The following is a 19,837-nucleotide window of genomic DNA, read 5'->3' on the forward strand; positions in this document are numbered from 1 at the left end:
GCTGAAATTAATGTCAGCAGCCTTGACTTTGCTCCGTCCTGAAGGTAACTGTTTATTACAGTCGGCATTTAAATCCCCCGATTAATAGGAGCAATTAAACAATAGCTTCATTTCCAGCAAATTAACAACCCTAATAGGTAATTGCGACATAAATGAAGATAAATTTGTTTTAATACAACGAGATAAAAAGAATACAGACAAGAACTGAATCTCAGATTAAGAATTCAGACTTCATTACTTTGGGAAAAACTTGGTCTTCACCAGAAGAAATGAAAGTGAGAATGGCCATTTGATCGTGGCCGGCCTCGGAGCAGAGGGCCGTTTTTAAGAACTCACCCAGGATGAAAGATCGTGGGACCCTGTGCTCAGTGCACACGAGGCAGGTCACCAGAGAACTGCCCTGCCGAGCCGTCCTGCAGCTGCCCGCCCAGGGCCCGGGCGTCATCCCTGGCCGACGCCTCTCGTTACTAGGTTTGCACCGACGGGCCCGCGAGCGACTGCGTGGAGGAGCTTTCCGTGGGGCCCTGGAGCGGGTTTATGACCCACTCGGCCCCAGGACATCTCGCCGTCCTTGCGAGCCTTCGCTCTCATTGGAGAATCGTTCTGACGGCTCATTGTGTCGAAACGAAGTGATGGGACCAGGCCAGCTTTCAGGGCAGTGTGCCCAGTGTCCTTGCTAGGCACAGGAAGCCGGACTGGATCCCGGAAGAGCAGTGAGGAGACGACTCTGCATGTCCCGGTGGTAACAGACCACAGCCTGTTCTAGACGGCGGGTCGCACCTCGGGGTCACGTGCCGATGGGGCGGGCTAGCAGACCTTAAAGCAGCTGCAGGGACTGAGCCAACGCGCTCGCTGACCTCGTCTCCTGTACGAGAACCCCGTCTGGCGGCTCACGGCATCGAATGATGCTGTCGGAGAACTCCATCCCCTGGCAACACAGCGGTCAGCGTCAGGGGAGGGCGATCGCCGTGCCAGGGGAGGGAGGCTCAGAGCACCTCGGTGCCTTCCGGGCCACTCTGGGGCCAGGGCTCCTGGGTCCAGGCACGGACCCTGTCACTTGTCCTTGAAGAGTGTCGACTGCCCACTCTTGCTTTCAGGACAGCAGCCACACTTGTCATCCTCCTTTACATACCAGGTCAGCGCGCACCTCAGCCTGGTCTCCCCCTGCCTTCTCCTCACCTCGCCCATCCCGACTGTGGGGTGATCTGTCCTCCCACCACCGGTTAGAGCTGGTTTAACGACCTCTACTGTCATTTAGAACCTTCGAGACCGTAGGAGATCCTGCCACCAGGGCACACGCTGGCCCGGGGAGGTAAATCCAGCCGGTGTCCAGCCTTTGCAGAGCGGGGCCGAGGGCCTGGGAACGGCCCCGTCTCGGAGCGCGGTGCTGTACCTTCTGGTGTGTGAGCGCAGGCCACGCTGCCAACCACGGTCCCGCGGCGTCTCCAGCGAACCGCAGCTCCTCTGGGATGGCTTCCCCGATACCCAGGTCACACGAGAGCACATTTAGGAGATGGCGTGGTTACGAGAGCATGGAGCACACCGCCTCAGACATTTATTCACTTGGAGATTTTCATGGTGAGAAAAATTCCACTTTGGATTTCTTCTCATCCCAAAGTCACACACTCAGAACTACATAAATTGGTAATTAATTTCTTCTTAATTAATAAGATAGTTTAACGATCTCTCTACTGTAATTTAAAACAGTTGAGACGTTAGGAGATCTTTTATTTGTTACTGGGAGATTTACAGTCTGGGGTGGTTTTCGTTATTTACGGAGTCTTCCTTGTAAGCCCCCCACAGCACTGATGGAAGGGGCCAAACTTCAGTAAGAGGCACGGTGAACCTCACCTTGGGGGGCTCTGGAGATGAAGATAAACTCACGATGACCCTCCGACCTCATAAACTGTGCTTATAAGGTATTTTAGGGGAGTAAAGTCTGTGTTGAGTTTCATGCAGTTGATTTGTATTTGTGTCTGTTACAAGCACTGGGATATTATTTTATTAGATTTGTCATTCTTTAACCCCTGCCTGTCGTTGCTCACTCGGAATTGGCCTGCCAGCCCCCCCAGTTCTGGCCTCGTGCTGGTGGGTCGGAGGGCAGATGCCCAGTGGGCCGCTGGAGGCGGGCAGGGTGTCCAGGTGGAGGTGGAAGTACCGAGGTGACAGCTGACGCAATTGTGCAGGACGAGGGTGCAGAAGGCAGCCCGGGTCACCCACATTTAGAGAGGTGGGGGGAGGGCGGTGAGAAGTTCCAGGCAAGGGCAGGAAAGGAGTGGCCAGCAGCACCAGGTGCTGCCCAGGCAAGAACCATGCCGCCCTCCAGCTGGTCCCCAGTGATCAAGTGACCATGGTCCTGGCAGGTGTGGACAGGTTGCAGTAGTCGCAGGAACGGCAGTGGAGTCAGGATCCTCAGTTTCCGGGCAGGCCAGCTGTGACATGGGGGCCAGCACTGGCTAAACACTTCCTGGATGCCAGTGGCTGAGCTCTGGCCTCTTATCAGTCAGCCAGATGAGACGAGAAAGTGCGGCCTCAAGGCAAAGAACACTTGGTCCCTTGCCTAGCAGGTGCAGCCCAGCAGGGGGTGCTCTGGGGACAGGTGTCAGGACCAGCCATGGGCTTGCCTGTGCTCACCTGGGCTGGCCTGGGTCGATCCCTGTCTGTTCCGCTGCCCTGGTCACCTCATCTGCTTGCAGACAGGAGCTTGGACTGCAGGCCCCCTCAGCCTTCAAGCAGGAGGACGGGGGTGGGGCGGCACTCCTGGGCTGGCTGAGTGTTCTAGAAACGAAAGGGAAGGAGACACAGTGCACTCCTGGACCTAGGGCAGACTTAGCTGGGAGTAGTCTGAGCATCTGTTTTACCACTGATTAGAGAGGACCTTCCATCCTGCCGGAAGGATAGAAGGAACTCACGTTTTTTGTTGTCTGAGTTCCTGAACTTTTCACTTGAATATCATTGCTTATATGAAAGTGTGTGGGCTTACAGAACCATCACAACATCATATCAGACCTGGAAGGGGCTGTTTCCAGTCCCCCAAAGCCCGCCGAGTCCTCTCCTGGAATGAGCTCCCTCTCCCCGAAGACAAGCCCCATCCTGGCTTCTGAGTCCTCTGCTTGGGCTTCCTTGTTTTTGAACGTCACACATTGTAATGGCGTGTGTGTATGTGTGTTTGTGTGTGTGCACATGGTTGAAGGGGCTAATTACAGGGTGCCATTTGTCTGTTGTTTAAATACAAATTTTCAACTATAGAGGGGTGACTTTGGTACAGTATTGAGCTACTGAAGTAGCAGAAGGTGGGTTCAACTGGAATGTCTAGGGTAAAGGGGCAGCGCCCCTCCTGCCAATCCCACTGCAGGTTGTAGGCGTGGGTGTAGGCAGGTGGCAGTTACAGGAAAGTATGTCACCAGACTCAGGAAGACAGCAGATCTCAATGATAAATATTTCAGATTTTTTTTTTAAGAGAGATTTTTGCTATAGGGTGTTTTTGTTTGCCAGAGAGACAGAGACAAACAGAAACTAAGAAATTACCCCCAGGAGAATGGCCACACTGCAGTCCCTTCTTTTCCATTCTCCTCTCAGAATTTTGGGCACACACCACACGCATCCGGTATGAATTTAAACCACCGGGTTTGGGACTTGAACTGCAGTCAACTACCTGGGAGTCCAGCAACTTAACCATTACTCCATCTTGTCCCAATTGTTCGGATTTTTAAAGTAAGTTCAGGTGATCTTGTTTCTGATACACATTTACATTAAATACGCATATTTTTTACCTATAAAATAAGTCACAGCTTCATGTATTGACAGTCAGACATACACAGAAACGCAATGGTTATAAAAATTGCCCAGTCAGCTTAGCCTGGGATAATATTCATGTTTTAAATCCATTAATATTTAAATATTCTACATGCCATGAGGAGTTAATAATTATAGTTAGGGTTCCCATCCCAGTTCCTTTGAGTCGTTGTGGGAGGGGCTCACCCAGGCCGTTCCAGCCTTCCTGCCATTCGCCCGACTCCTGCAGGGCTGTGTGAGGACCAGACTGTTATATTGTCTTAGGTGACCAGTTTATGTCCTGGTGGGCAGCCACCTGGACAGTTCTGCCAGGGACATCTCTGGGGAGGCCCGTGGGACATGAAGCGGGCAGCATCGAGCGTAGCACGGTGGGCAGTGACAGCTGTCCCTCGCGATGGCTGGCTTCATGACAGGAGAGCAGGGCCAGCCCACATGGGAGTCCTTCCCTGCCTGCCCCTTCCTCTTCCTCCTCCTCTTTCTTTTTATGTATTTATTTTTTATGTTTTTGCCACAGGGCACATGCACTCACCTGACAGAGGAAAATACGAAATCTCCACCTCCTCCACACCCCCGCCAGGGGAAGCGGCCAGGACACAATCCTTCTCCTCTATTTTTCCTCTCGAGATTTTGGGCACATGCACACATGCCTTGTGTGATTTTCAAGTTGCCAGATTCAGGACTTGAACCTTAGTCAACCATGTGAGAATCCAGTGCCTTACACACCATGCCACTGCTGGCCCCATCTTCCTTCTTTTTAAGGCAGACACTTTTTTTTTTTAAGATTTTTGCCATAGGGCACATGCATTCACCAGAGCGGGACAAGGAGAGGCAAAGTGAGACACCACCCCTGAGGGGATCCGCACCACAGTCCCTTCTCCTCCGTTCTCTTCCTGGGATTTTGGGTGCGCACATGCACACACACGTCTGGTGTGATTTTTCAAGCCACTGGGTCCGGGACTCGAAGTGCAGTCAGCCACATTAAAGTCCAGTGCTGTAATTACTATGGCACCCACTGACCCCTAGGCAGACCCTTGTGATTCTTCATTAAGTAAGTTTTCCCTGATTTTTATGGGTTACCACCTGTAGTTCTAAAGCTGTCTTAGAAAATACTTGTTAATCATTTTTTTTTTTTGAAAGGTTTCTGCTCTAGGGCACGTGTGCTTGCCAGAAAGACAGAAAGAGACAGAGAGAGACAGACATAAAGCGAGAAATCACCCCCCGGGGGGATGGCCACGCCACAATCCCTTCTCCTCTAGTCTCCTCTCAGGATCTTGAGCACGCATGCACACATGCCCGGCGTGAGTTTAAGCCACCGGGTCTGGGACTCGAACCGTGGTCAACTACATGGGAGTTCAATGACATAGCTGTTAACCAGCTAACTGCTGGTCCAAATCATTTTTTTAAATTTATCTTATGGGTGTAGGAAAGACATAAAAATGACGGATAGATGAACCAGGACAGATAAGACAGAATAGAAAAGTTACAGAGATGCCGCCAGTATTACACGTCGGGGCTCCACTTTTGTGATTAATTCACGCAGCAGTCATTAACTCTCCTGGACAGGATGCTGGTACTTCCCATAAGACTCGAGCTCTGGGCGCCCCATCTGCGGGACGTGGCAGCTTTATTGTAAAATATTCTCTTTGCTCACGAGCGCCCTCTTTCTAGCCACCAGGTTAGAAGGATGGGACATTCATTTGCATTGGAAGTTTCATTAAATGTGGGTTTTGCTAACATTCGACCTGTCTGAGAATGTTTCTGAAGCCTTCCGTTAGCGTGGGGGGCGTGTCTGCAACACGTCTACCCAGCTCTCGGTGTACGCATCCCGGTCCCGCTTCATTCTAACCCTTGTGTGTTCCCTGCGCGTGTGCAGACCCAGGCCAGTGAGGTCCTCCAGCTGAGTAGTCACAGGCTGGGAGTGGGTTCTCAGGGCAGTGTTGGTGGTCAGCAGAAGCCCCTGCCTGAAAAGACAGACAGACAGAGTGGGAGAGGGAGGGGGGAGGAGTCAGCAGCCTCCCAGGCAATTACGATTTTAGGTGAATCGTTTTGGCCTTTGGAATTTCAGTACCCCTATACTGGACACGTGTGCAGCTGTCGGGGTCTGATCTTAGATTTTACTTTTGAGTTCACATAATGATTTTTAACATATTCTAATATACGTCTTCAAAGACCCCAGATCAATATGCCAATGGCTTTGAAATGACAGAGTGCCGCGATATTCCTCTGTAATTTAAACATGATTAGCTGATGAAGGTAATGATCAATACACTACGGGAGGATAAATTAATTGATACCGTCCTTTCAGGATGATGCGGGGCCTATCGGAGGTGGGACGTAACTAGTGGAGCCGCTGCTTGTCTCCGTGGCCCGGTTTTATGTATTGCCTCTTCACTTAATCATATTTATACCATCATTCATTTACTCGGAAACCGTGAGCTGCGGACAAACCAGTTCCTTATTAAAATGGTACTCATTTGGAGAAGAAATGATCTGCAAACCCTGTGTCACAGCCCTGTGGCTGGGAGAGGTGACGTGTCCCTGTGTATGGGCATCTCACCTGGACAGGGACAAAGGCTGAATGTTGCTGGACTTAATTACAGCCGGTCCCCAAAGACACGTCTCCCCACATGAAAGCCACAGTTATGCTGCTGTAGACGCCTGTTGGTGTGCTGAGATTTCCTGTCGTTGACTTCCTTTCCAATTAAATTCAGTATGCCTTATCCAGGAGCCTTATTTGCCAAAAGAGGTATGGCTGGTGGAATTTAGATTCGTATTGATTGAGATAAACTTGTAATGTGTGTAGCAATTTATTTAAATAACGCAGGGTCTCTGATGTAATTGCATGTCCTCGAGTACCATTCGATATGACAGTTTGCAAAGCTGGAAGTCATTCTTCAGGCTAAACAAAAGATTTTTGGCTTTCCGAGGAGTTAGGTTAAATTGCCCTGTATTACTTAGGATTGTTTTTGCTCCAAGTCACTGGGGAAAAATCGTTGTATTAGAATAACGTAGGTAGGTGTGCGTTTTTGTGTTCTCTCTGAACCCTCTGAGGTGGTCTCTGCAGGGCTGCTGAGCCCGCATACAGTCAGAGGGCTGGCTCTTCTCTCTCTTGCCTTACCAAGTGTGCTTCCGTTTCTGACATTACCTCGTGGCCCAGAATGGCTGCAGGGTTACAGATATGTGTGCATTCCGGGCAGCAAGTAGGAAAAGGACACAGGGAGAAATGGGCAGAGCATGGCTCCTCTTCGAGAAGATTTCTGCAGACTTCCCCAGCGGGGCTGCACCCATCCCATTGGGCAGAACTGGCTTTCCTGCTTGGTTTGGCTGGGTGGGTAGGATGGACGAGGCCCTGAGAAATGCCACACTGGGGGTGGGCCAGGCCCTGGGAAATGCCCTATTTATTGTGGTCAGTGTACACCTGTTCGCACTGGCCTCACCTCGCCACCCTGTCTCCGTGCCCACCAGTTGCCCAGAAGGTCGTTGCCACGAGGAAGAAGCAGCAACTGTCCATTGGGCCCTGCAAGTCGCTGCCCAACTCCCCGAGCCACTCGTCGGTCTGCTCCGCGCAGGTGTCTGCTGTGCACATGAGCCAGGTAGGTCGGGGTTGTGAGAGGTCGGCCGAAGGCACGGGAGAGCCAGGAGGACGCGCCCATGGCTCGCAGCCAGTGCCCAGCGACCGTGTTTCCTTTGCAGCTTTATCAATAGCAGTAGGTTCATAATTGACTTCACATTTCCTGTAGAAACTGCTGTGGCCAAGCGTTTTTTATGGGAACTGTTCTTTAACGCTTCACGTGTTCACACTGCTGCACTGCCAGGCGTGCTGGCAGGGGGTGGCGAGGTGCGTGCCGCGGTCCTTGTGGTTGATGGAGGCCGCCCGCGGGGCCTGGCCCCAGTCTGCTTGGAGCTCGAAGAGTGGTGAAGAAATCTTAACGACCGGTCCCCTGTATGCTTCAATTTGGGAGCAGCATTCAATTACAATTAGCATTTCCCTCAGGCCCTATAGGGACTGCTCTCTCCATAACAACATTTTGCTAAATTGTGTACTTGAAAGCGAAGGGAATAATTGTCACTTTGAAGAACCCAACCAAAACTGTTGGCTTTGCTTTTGATTAACAGTTCTCCAGTAGGTACGCTCTATTTTTTTCTTAAAGGACGCAGTGAGGTGTGGGATTATGTTCTCAGTTTTCCTGGAAATTCAGTGAGTTACTGCATTTACTACAGGGGCCTGTAAAGGTACAGTGAAGGGAGTTAGCATCTTAACTCTCAAAAAATGTTTAGGCTTCACGATAGAGACCTTCTTTTTCCCCAAACACACACCTCTTTAAGAGATGGTACATTCTAGAAGGAGACCGTGTACACAGAGCTCAGTGGGCAGAGCCGGGGAGGGGACTCTGCCTGTCTCGCATGCTCTCCTCAGTGCGACTTGGTAGCTGGCGGTTATGACCCGGCTCCATGGTCATAAAGGCCTTCAACTCCTGGGGCGTGCCGTTCATAACACCTTGGCTTTTCTTTGTTACAGACGAGTAATGGAGGGGGCAGTTTGAGTGACTACTCCTCCTCCGTCCCGTCGACTCCGAGCACCAGCCAGAAGGAACTCCGCATTGATGTCCCTCCCACCGCCAACACGCCGACGCCCGTCCGGAAGCAGTCCAAGCGCCGCTCTAACCTTTTCACCGTGAGTGCAGTCCTGGGTGGGAGGGGGTGTGATTCTGGCGCGTTTCCACGGCTGGTCACCTGGCCTCCAGGTGGTTCGTTGGATTTGGGAGAATCCCAGCTGAGTACACGAGAACAGCGTTGATTTCTGCGGAAGTCAAGGAGCTCATGAGAAGCAAAGACGTGGATCCTGGGTGGAATGGGAATGTGGGCAGTAATGACACATGTCCGGATAATAGTATGCACACATCAAAACTGAAGAGCAAGGGGTGTGTGTAAAGACTGATGAGCCGTGCCTTCGTGGCCTCTAACCTGGGGCTCGTCACACAGGGTACGAAGGGATGACCGCTCTGCCTGAATTCCCGTGTGCGTGTCGAGCACCACAGGTGGAGATGCGGAAGAGGCCCACAGTCACTGGGTCTTGTCTCCACGCTGGGTCCCTGGGTTACCTGAGGCTGGGTGGGGACAGAGAGGGGGTCAGCACAAGCTCTGAGTCCTTTCCAGAGGCCCATGAGCACAGAGCCTCTGCCCCAAGTGGAACTCAGATTTACAAACCCAGAATCCGTGGATGGGGCCGGGCAGGTAGAGTTCTCAGAGTTCCCTGGGAAGCTGCGATGTGATGCGGGGTTGGGTGGGGGGGGTCCTCTGGCTGCAGAGGAGGCAGGAGTGCTGCAACCCATCCTTTCCCTTATGCCCAGCAGACATTATCAATCAATCACAGAAGGCGCTGTGGTGAGCCCAGAGCTCCCTGTTAGCGCTGCTGGTCATCTGAGTGCAGAAGAGCACTTTCTGTCGCTGGACCTGTTCTGTACAATACAAGTCCGTGCTCTTAAGTCAGTGGTTCTCAGCCTGAATGGTTTTCCTCCCCAAAGACATTTGGCAAATTCTGGAAAAGTTTTGTTTGTCACAACTGGGGCCCAGGAATGGACAGATAAGATCCTAGGCTGCAACACCTCTGACGACACACAGGTTGGCCCCACAACACAGCTGCCCAGCCCCTGTTTCAAACCACTGGACTTGTCTTTTGGTTAGGCTCAAAGAGGTTCGCCGTTCCGTCTTGAACTTAGGGAGGACTTGAACCGGGAAGCTGGAGCGTTTTCTCTTTCTTTTCTTTTTCTTCTTTTTTTTTTTTTGGAGAGGTTTTTGCCATAGAGCGCGTGCACTCGTCCCTTGGGGGGACGGCCACGCCACAACCCCTTCTCCATTCTCCTCTCGGCATCTTGGACACGCACGCACATGTGCCCAGCATTAGTTTAAGCCACCAGTTCCAGGACTCGAACCATGGTTGACTACACGGGAGTCCAGAGACATAGCCATTATGCCAACTGCTGGTCCCTGGAGTGTTTTCTGATCTGCTGCCTGGGCTGGAAGATGGCCTTCTGGATGCCGTGGGTCCTCACCCAGTCTAGTAGCTCCCTGTGTAGCTGTCTCTCACTGGCCAGTCGTTACGGCCGGGATCTATGGCTACTGTTGCTGGGGGTGGTGAAGGCTAGGCAGACGGTCCAGGCTCAGACCCTGGCCTACCCACTGGTGGCTGTTTGGCCTTAGGTAAGGGATTGACTTCTCTGAGCTGGAAACAGTGGTGTTCTGCAGTGGAGCTTGGGGAGGACTCCCTGTGGGGGCAGAAGAGTGCCATTGCATTCATTTTTCTCTGACTCCCACTGGCCTGAGAAAATGCCTTCTAACAGTGTTAGGCAAGCGCCGTTGCAGGACTGTTAATACATGGGGAGGGTAGGTGTTTAGATTTCCAGAAAACATAGGCAGATCTGGATATGCTTACACTGCACGTGAGTTAGATGGTTTCCTGTGAAATTTCCTCAGAGAATGACAGCAGGCCCCGGAACAGCTGCTTCTACTCTGTCATGCACCTGTCACCCTTCTCTCCACCCAGGTTGAGGGTCTAACTGAAAACGCGTCACCTCCCGGAGCAGGCAGCACACTCACTCGTGACGAGGGACTTGAGAAACCAACTGCCCGAGATGCAGCTGAGTGTAGGGAGGGTAGGCCCTGAGCTAGCCCTAGCACAGCACGGTGGGGAGGCGGCGGCCTTGTTAATGTCTGCATCTTCGCCACCTCCCTCGGAGTGGCAGGGAACACCCAGACTCAGTGACACCTTGCAAGGGCTGCATTTATTGCTCTCGGACTCTGGTTCCTATTCTGAGGGGAAGACAGCAAACAGAGATCTAAAAATGGGGTTTTCCTAGAGACACCAGCACATCCCCAGCTTCATCCTTGACAAGGGCAGCCCTGGAGTCGGCGTGGATCACAAGTGTTGTGGGCCCTGTCCACCAGGAAACTGACAGCCCACACAGCTTACAGAGGGGGCGCTTCACGGAAGGCAGGAAGAATCAAGTAATGATAAGCCAAAGAAACGCTTGGTTAATACTGGCTTCACGCAGGCTCTTGGTGGGGCCCTGGTTTTGCTGTGTCCAGGAGGAGGGGCTGCTGCCACACCCCACATTCATGAGAATCTGGCGTAGAGAAGAAGGAGGGGGAGGAGAGACAGCAGCTGAGAGGAGGGCCCTCTTCCAGCTCGCAAAGCTGCACACGCAAGTGCATGTGGACATGTGTGCATGCACATACAGACAGCCATGCAGAGGCCGGAAGCCACAGTTGGCCAGACAGGCAGGCCAGGAGCCAAGGGAAATTCATTGTCCTGGTGACTGAACATCTCCATTAATTACAGCATAATTCATGGGTCTGATAGTACGGTGGCCTGCCGGGATCCGGGTGCTAGCAGAGCTTGGGCTCTTTAATGTGGGGATGTGCGTTGAGAGTACCCGTTGTAGAAACTAGGTCTAGCTGCCTGACTTGGTAGTGGGAACAGAGACTTGGGGTCATGAAAGAGACTAACACCACAATAGGTCTGCATCGTGGCATTAAGGAAAGGAGGGTGAATCCCAGCTCAGGGGCTTGTATGCTGGTCCTTATGGGGTTTGACACCAACAAAACGATGGTGATGGTGGTGATGAAGGTGGTGGTGATGATGATGAAGGTGGTGGTGAGGATGGTGATGGTGATTATGGTGGTGATGATGATGAAGGTAGTGGTGACGATGGTGCTGAAGGTGGTGGCGAGGATGGTGATGATGGTGGTGATGAGGAAGGTAGTAGTGATGATGGTGGTGATACTGATCAAGGTGGTGGTGAGGATGGTGATGGTGGTGATGATGGTGATGAGGAAGGTAGTGGTGACAATGGTGAAGGTGGTGGTGAGGATGGTGGTGGTGATGATGAAGGTAGTGGTGACGATGGTGAAGGTGGTGGTGAGGATGGTGATGGCAGTGGTGACAATGGTGCTGAAGGTGGTGAGGATGGTGGTGGTAATGATGAAGGTAGTGGTGACGATGGTGCTGAAGGTGGTGGTGAGGATGGTGGTGGTGACGATGAAGGTAGTGGTGACAATGGTGCTGAAGGTGGTGGTGAGGATGGTGGTGACGATGAAGGTAGTGTTGGCGATGGTGAAGGTGATGGTGAAGATGGTGATGATGGCAGTGGTGAGGATGGTGCTGAAGGTGGTGGTGAGGATGATGGTGATGGTAGTGGTGACGATGGTGCTGAAGGTGGTGATGAGGGCGGTGAGGTTGGTGATGATGGTAGTGGTGACGATGGTGATGAAGGTGGTGGTGAGGGCGGTGAGGTTGGTGGTGAGGGCGGTGAGGTTGGTGATGATGGTAGTGGTGACGATGGTGATGAAGGTGGTGGTGAGGGCGGTGAGGTTGGTGGTGAGGGCGGTGAGGTTGGTGATGATGGTAGTGGTGACAGTGGTGCTGAAGGTGGTGATGAGGGCGGTGAGGTTGGCGATGATGGTAGTGGTGACGATGGTGATGAAGGTGGTGGTGAGGGCGGTGAGGTTGGCGATGATGGTAGTGGTGACAATAGTGATGAAGGTGGTGGTGAGGGCGGTGAGATTGGTGATGATGGTAGTGGTGACGATGGTGATGAAGGTGGTGGTGAGGGCAGTGAGGTTGGCGATGATGGTAGTGGTGATGATGGTGCTGAAGGTGGTGGTGTGAGGATGGTGATGATGGTGATGGTAGTGGTGACGATAATGATGAAGGTGGTGGTGAGGGCGGTGAGGTTGGTGATGATGCTAATGATAGGAGGGTCATGGTGGTGATGCTGGCGATGATGTAGTGGTGGTGGCAATGACATGATGCACGAGGTGTTTTTTTTTTAAGTTGAAGGTCTTGGAAATATTAACTCCACTAGATGTCAGTGTCATCCAAGGAATGAAAAGAAGGCAAATTAATTTTGAAATCATAGCAATTGGGAAATTATATTCTTACTCTTAGTGTTTTGTTCCTATTCTTAAATGTATAAAATTTCATAGATTCTTTATCCCTGGCAGTTGGTTTTTGACTTAAATTATCTAAATGCATCCTTATTTAGAAGTATCTAGTAGACAGATGTGCCGTAAATGAACAATGTTGGTGAACAAAAGTCCATGCAGACTGGGATGGTGCCAGCCAAATGGGGCACCGTCCACCTGATTTATTAGACTGGCACCAAGAGGCCATCGTTAATTACGCAGTGCACACGTCGATTTTCAAATGCCATTCTCATATATTTTATCGAGTGGACTTGCAGATGACTTCCCTGGGCTAATGTTCTGTACTTCCAGATGTTTCTGCTGGCATATGTACACATTTTCAAACACAAATACTGTGCACTTTCGCAAAACAGTGTAAGCTTGGTCGCAAACTATCTTGTTTTTGCAGTGGGAACTGTACCAATCAAAACCTAAATTATATCTTATTTTACATCTTTCTTTGAAAAATCATTGCTTTGAGAAAGCAACACGACAGGACAGTACCTGTTCAGTTCCTGGTTTGTTATATGATTCTTAGAATCAGTTTAGTAGCTTTAATTTACATGCAGTTAAAATGTTTTACGAGAAAACATTTTTAAACACACTGGAGTAAAAATCACACGCTTACTCACCATGCCACTAAATAAATACAAGTGTTTTTCTTCCACTGCTGTTACCGCTGCTTCAAGAAATAAGCAAATAAACGCTAAGTACGTCGAAGCCTCCATGTGTGCCCCCAAACACACTCTCCTGCCTCCGTGTGGGGATCAGCAGGGACCCGAGTGCGGCGTGCCGCATCCTGTCTGCGTGCGAAGCTTGTGCTAGCATGTGCCTGTGAGTGGCGTACTGCGTGGCGTCACCTGCTTTCCAGCTGTATCTTGAGGGTGCACTTGCACGGCAGTGGTTAGAAGCCTCCCGGTACTGCCGGTGCCACTAAACAGAGCCTGACATACCCAGTAACCAGTAACATTGCCCGACTCACAGCAACTCGCCGCAGAGATCTGGCAGCCGATGCACTAAGTAGAACGGCGAGGACGGCGTGCTGTGCTCTCTGTAGAGAGAGAGAGCCGGGTGCCTGTGATCACGCCCCGGCAGGCTTTGGCTCGCACATGGGTTTGGGGGAAGCTGGTTGTTCTCAGATAACGAGGGCTCTCGGCACTGATGCACTGAGCCCGTAGGCAGTCATTGGTGAGAGTGCCTTAACGGCTTCTTTCACCATCTGGGGGAAAGGTAAACATTTTGGTAAAGAAACGGGATAGTTGGGGTATCCGCATTCCATGTTGTGGGAGGCTATGCAGTCCCCATTGAGGCTTGCTGAGTGTCGTCTTCAGGTTTCCAGACCTCCAGTGGGAGAGAGAACTCCTGGGAGGTGCCCAGTCCTACAGAAGGCTGGACGCAGTTCCCTTCCCCCGATGCATGCAGGGTCCTCAGGCAGTGCCATGTCGGGAGTTCAGAGACCACTGCAGCAGAAACAGAAGGGTGTGTCCTTCGTGACTGTCCCCACAGCTGATGGAAGACTAAGGGGACCTCACTGTGGATTTCCATATGTGGCAGGGCATTGCGTTCAGTGGCACTGTTTCTGTTTAGTTACGATATGTCAGTGTCTTTGATCCGGCCACCCTGGACAGAGTAATTTGGGGCCAACGAGCCAGCAGCTTGCCACTGCTCCGTTCTGGAAATGTCGGTAGTCTCTCCAGAATGTTCCATTTCTGCTCTGACATCTTACCTAATTCTCATTCTCTGGCATCTCAGTAGTTCTCTGTCGTTCCTCTTCCGAGGTGCTCAGAGGGACCGCTGGCTTCCTGCTTCTGTTTCAGGTTCCCTTCCGAGAGCGGAAGCTCTGGGATCACAGGGATGGTGCAGGCAGGTGTGTTGCCCTGAGGAAGATGTTAATTATTTTTATGTTTGTTTTGTTAATTATTCTGGTTAATAGAGAGTAATGAAGATGGATTTTCAAATTTAGAAATGGAGAATTCATAAAATTCCAAAGTCCCGTTAACATTCTCCGTTGGTTTAAACATTTTTAGATGTCATCCCTGTGAGCTTTGGAATTTATTTTACAACCAGAAGCCTCGAGTGCCAACTTTCCCATGAACGGAGGTGTGGGGAGAACGAGTTTAAGATATTTGTGCAGAATTTAACAATTAATTAATAAAGAAAAGTGAGCCCCCAAGCCCTCGATAAAATTCATAACAAGGAGTTGATAAATATCTCTATTTCCTACTCCAAAGGGGCGAACCTTGCATTTTATAATGCGCAACTCCTTATTTATTGCCTGTTCGGTCTCCCACCATCTCATTCCAGGCTTCTACCATCCTAGAGGGGAGCGGGTGCCTGGCTAGTCGGCGCTCAGTCAGTGACCGGTCCAGTGACTGTCTGGGAAGGAGAGCGGGTGGCTGGCTAGTGGGCGCTCAGTCAGTGACCGGTCCGGTGACCGTCTGGGAAGGATGTCTTGTGGCTGGCTAGTCGCTGCTCAGTCAGTAAAAAACTCAGTGACTGGTCCATTGACCGTCTGGGAAGGAGAGCGGGTGGCTGGCTAGTCGCTGCTCAGTCAGTGACCGGTCTGGTGACCGTCTGGGAAGGAGAGCGGGTGGCTGGCTAGTCGGTGCTCAGTCAGTGACCGGTCCAGTGCCCGTCTGGGAAGGAGAGCGGGTGGCTGGCTAGTTAGCGCTCAGTCAGTGACCGGTCCGGTGACCGTCTGGGAAGGATGTTTTCTGAGGCACAGCTCTGCCCAGGAGAACAACAGCCTTTGAAGTTCAGGATCTGAGTCTACGTCATGGCAACTGTCCGGGAATCCTAACCCTGCCCCCAGCCCTTGTTTATGTGACATTCCATGACATCGCCCCTTTAATTTTGAAGGGGAGGGCGAGCGCTCCTTCTCCTGCCCCCCGGAATCCGGATTCCATTAGCTTTTCACTGCGGCGCTGGACACCACGAAATCTCCTCATTGCATATATCATCTCGGATTTGAAAAGCACGTGGAAATGTTGCTCCATTTTCAATATTGCGTGAGTAATGTTCCCATTGAAAAGTAATGGAGTGAAGTTGTCACTTGTCAGCTCAGTTATTAAGGAGGACGAGTCTCCGATCTTTCTCTCATAATAAAATAAATCTGTCAGAAAATCATTGTGCTCACACGTCCTCATGCCATGAGAGAGGAGCCTCCGAGCGTGGGGTCCCTTCAGCTCTGCCCGGGCCAGGTGCGCTCGGGCCGTGGCTTCCCCGGCTCATGCGTGGCCCTCTCCCGCCGCTCCTGTGCGGGTCATCCTGCGGAGACCGTCGTTTTGGCAACTTGGCAAACAAGGCGCTCGCTAGCCCCACATTCTGACATTTTGTCGGAGGACATAATGGGTTTTTTTCTACTTGCTATTTTTTTTTTTTTGAGGTATTTGTGCATGAGTTTAACTTTGAATTCCCTGTTTTCTAACCATCCAGAAGCAATAAAAGGAGACATCAACTGCACCTCGATACGAATCAAGGGTGTACCGCTGCATCGCACAGCTGACTGGCTCGTGGAATTTCTAAATCACGCAGACGTTAATTAAATATTCACATTCGGGTGGAGGGTCCCGCGTACACGCAGCCCGGAGCACTGTTCTCCTTGGCGTCGTTAGCTGCAGCTTCCACATGTGTTTTCCTGTTGGGCGTTACTTTCCTATATGGTCCATTGGTTTCTAGTAATTGAATTTTGAACTCTTTAAAAAAGAATTAAAAGACAATTTCATAGTGCGAAAGTTGGGGAAAAAGTTGAGAAAATTCTCTTTCCAGCGATGAGTCGGTGGGGACGAATGCCTCTGTGGTCTGCTTCGAGGATGCGTGTGTATGCACGTCTGCACACACGTGTCACACGTGCTTTCTCCATAGGTGTTGGCAGGGACTGAGCAGACGGGCGAGCCCCTCGCGGGCTGCAGCCCCTGCCCAAACACTAACTGTCCTTTTGCATTGCAGTCTCGGAAAGGGAGCGACCCAGACAAAGAGAAGAAAGGCCTGGAGGGTCGTGCGGACAGCATCGGGAGTGGTCGCGCCATCCCAATTAAACAGGTACGCTGCCCCCCCGCCGCCCCTGCCCTGTCGCCAGAGACGCACCTCGCCTTCCTGGCAACGAGGCGGGCTCGAGCACCAGGTTTGTTTGATGTGCTCTGTTGATGAATGTAGAAGTCACTCACTTGACATCAATTAGGAGGGGTTCCTGTGTGTATTAAAATAGGATCATTAGAATAAGAAGAGGGAAATGTGACAACAGCCCTAATGAAGTGCAGTCTGCCCGCCTGCGCGTGGAGCGTGTTTCCAGGCCGGGCTGGCTTCAAAGGCCGCCTTTGTAGCGCGGCTTTGATTGGGCCGCTGGCCGCCAGTCGACAGGGCTACATCAGATCGCCGTACAAGAGCCCCTTGTGATCACAGGCATAGCCCGACGTGGCCCTAATTTGCTCTCACAGACGGACATCTGAACGCCGTTCCAGGCTGGTCTGTAACAACGAGGCAATTAGTTGTGATAATCATAGCCGGTGTGTCAGCTGGTGCGTGCTTGTTTGCAATTTGCTAATGAAGGAATTGTAACTTTGATTGGGTTCAGTTTCATTTAGACCTTATTATATAAAGGAACATTTACAGCTGGAATGTGGGGCCTTAATTAAACTTCCTCATTACACAGCAGCACTTGGCGCCGAGCATTTGTTTTGGCCTATGTCGCTAGCCCAGATAGGATTTCATTAGCCCAGAAAGCGGAGACCGAAGTACTTTATGTCTCGAGCAGAAATCACTGGAATTCGTGTGTGACGGTTTCTGTTGTGTTTTCAGAGAGAATAAAAACAAAGAGTTCAGTCCTGCCCCGTGGCTTCTAGAAATGCCATCTTTTAATTTGCTAAAGACAGACAGTTGGTTTGGAGTTTGTTTTGTATGAGGGGGATTCTGGACAGGCTAACCGCTCTGCCTCAGTGGACATTGCGGGGAGTGCGTTCGTCGCCTGATAGATCTCGCTGATTCGCCCTCCTCTTCCGGGGTGCCTGTGCTCCACCTCGGGATTGTTGGGGACTGTCACTGGTGCTGGCCACCCTTTAGAAGGGGCAGAGTCTCTGCAAGTGCAGCTGGATGATTTCAGCCAGGCCGGTGCCTCCATTTGAAACATGTGAAAGTGCAGTTTCGACTCAGAGCCGGCATTTCAGCCTTGAAGCTGTGGGAGAGGAGCGGGTTCCCTGGGGCTCCCGAGTCTTGGGTGAGACCAGAGGGAGTCCAAACGGTTTCCAGGAAGCCAGAAACTGTCTCAGAAACCAAACCCACCCCTCCCCACATGCATAGCTGAGTCCGCCCGGGTCATCGACACGAGCTTTCTCTCTCCTGCCCTGCCCGGGCCATTGACGCCTTTGCCCGGTGGTGGGGACACAGGCCAGAAGGTAGTAACCGGGGCAGCACACCTTCATGTACAGCACACGTGTAGGTGCCCTGGGCGACAGACTTGGATGGGCACCGTGAAGGGAAATTCTCTTCCCTCTGCGTCTCTCCAGACAAAACAACAGTAAACAACCCTCACTTCACTGGTGGTGGTTTCCCTAAGAAATGGTTTCTTTACTGTAGAGGCCTACACACATAACTGTTAGGTTTTAAACCTCATCTCTGCTTAAGGTCATTTTAACTGTGATTTTTGATGCTGTAAATGTCATTTCATCTAGAATTAACAAAAATCATGTAACTTGTTTTTCCTCATACAAAACAATAACAGGTACTGGGATTTTGACTTTTGGGTCTGTTAAAATCTAGGAGACTGTTTCCCTAATTCGTGTCTGTTGTTGGTGTTCAGGGGGTTCTCACCTCAGGACAGGAGCCCCTCAGTGCGAGCCAGGCAGGCCCCAGTGTCGTTGGAACCTCCCTCAGCGGCTCCCTGCCTGTCTGCACAGGGCTAGCTTTGCAGGCTGCATTTTCAATATGTGTGCAGATTGGAGTTGACCGTCAAGCGTAAAATGAGTATTATCCAGTCCTTGGAAGCCTTTTGACTGGGAATGCTCAAAATCATCTTGTTGAAATCTAAATCGTGGTCTGATTTCCCAGCGTCTCCTGGGCACAGGCAGCTGCGGGCCAGCCCCTTCCTAAAGTCCACACCAGGCCCAGCAAAGTCCTGCCACTGCTGATCCTCCGTCTGTAACACAGGGAGCTGGATGATGTCTGAGCCACTTACAACACTGAGATGGGCAGATTCTTAAACCCACCCACACTGGACTGAAGTCAGTCATGTTCAGGACGCCCCTGTCGGAGCCCGTGTGTGTGGTATGAGTCGACGTGGGCTCATAGGCCGTCCTGTCGGTTTCCCTGGCATTGCCCGTGTGTGCCCTGTTTCTAAAGGAACACACAGGTCATTGAGATGGTTTGGACGCTCCCACTGTGATGACTTCAATGTGGATACGAAAGGAGAGGATTGCAGAGGACAGGGCTCAGCTTGGTAGTACCTGCCCGGCGTAGTCTAGAAACACGACAGACGTATTCACTGAACAAGTGGAAAATTAAACAAGTGCTTAGTATTGAAGTGCATTCCATATAGCATGCCGTTCATCCTCAGCCTTGCCACGGTGGAGGTTGCTGCTTTCTCTTGAGTGTAAACCACACCCAGAGCGGGGGTGTTCTAGACCAGGCAGGTGGGACGCAATGGGGCAGGCCCTTCTGGGCCAGCATCTGACTCACTGCTCACTGCTGAAACGCCCTCGGAAAGCTTAGGAAGCAGAGTTACAAGTTTTAAATTCAAGAGGCGAACCCTCATCACAGTAGGGGAATCGGAGGCCCGTGTGGATGAGACTTTCCTGACTGTGCCTGCTGTTGCACGTCTCCAGGGGTGACACGGCCACGCTCACCCGTTCCCGGGCGGGGAGGGTCACTTCGATCCCGTCCTGGTTTTGTTTGCCACCCCCATGTTCCCTGCCTATCCCATCGGAGCAGGACACTTTGTAAAAGACTCGTCTGCATGACTAGAACCCCAAGCTCCAGCTCAGAGACCCTAGGCTTCATCACAGAGGGATCGTTGAAACCTCAGTGGTCTTTGTGGGAGCAGTGACGGTCATGGGTTCGGACTGGCCTCTGTCCCTGTGGTCACAAA

General features: G+C 51.5%; 1 protein-coding gene across 2 annotated transcripts in view; it reads left to right on the forward strand.

Moving 5' to 3' along the window:
* Nucleotides 1–19,837, forward strand: part of AGAP1 (ArfGAP with GTPase domain, ankyrin repeat and PH domain 1) — a 416,041-nt gene that overhangs the window by 77,465 nt on the left and 318,739 nt on the right. For both annotated transcript variants that reach the window (XM_014587443.1, XM_014587441.1), the window contains 3 exons: nucleotides 7,261–7,388; nucleotides 8,315–8,470; nucleotides 16,708–16,800. In XM_014587443.1, the coding sequence (XP_014442929.1) occupies nucleotides 7,261–7,388; nucleotides 8,315–8,470; nucleotides 16,708–16,800 (377 nt within the window). The remainder of the gene's footprint in view (nucleotides 1–7,260; nucleotides 7,389–8,314; nucleotides 8,471–16,707; nucleotides 16,801–19,837) is intronic.

The sequence above is a fragment of the Tupaia chinensis genome, unplaced genomic scaffold (assembly GCF_000334495.1).
Source record: "Tupaia chinensis unplaced genomic scaffold, TupChi_1.0 Scaffold000030_1, whole genome shotgun sequence".
NCBI lineage: Eukaryota > Metazoa > Chordata > Mammalia > Scandentia > Tupaiidae > Tupaia > Tupaia belangeri.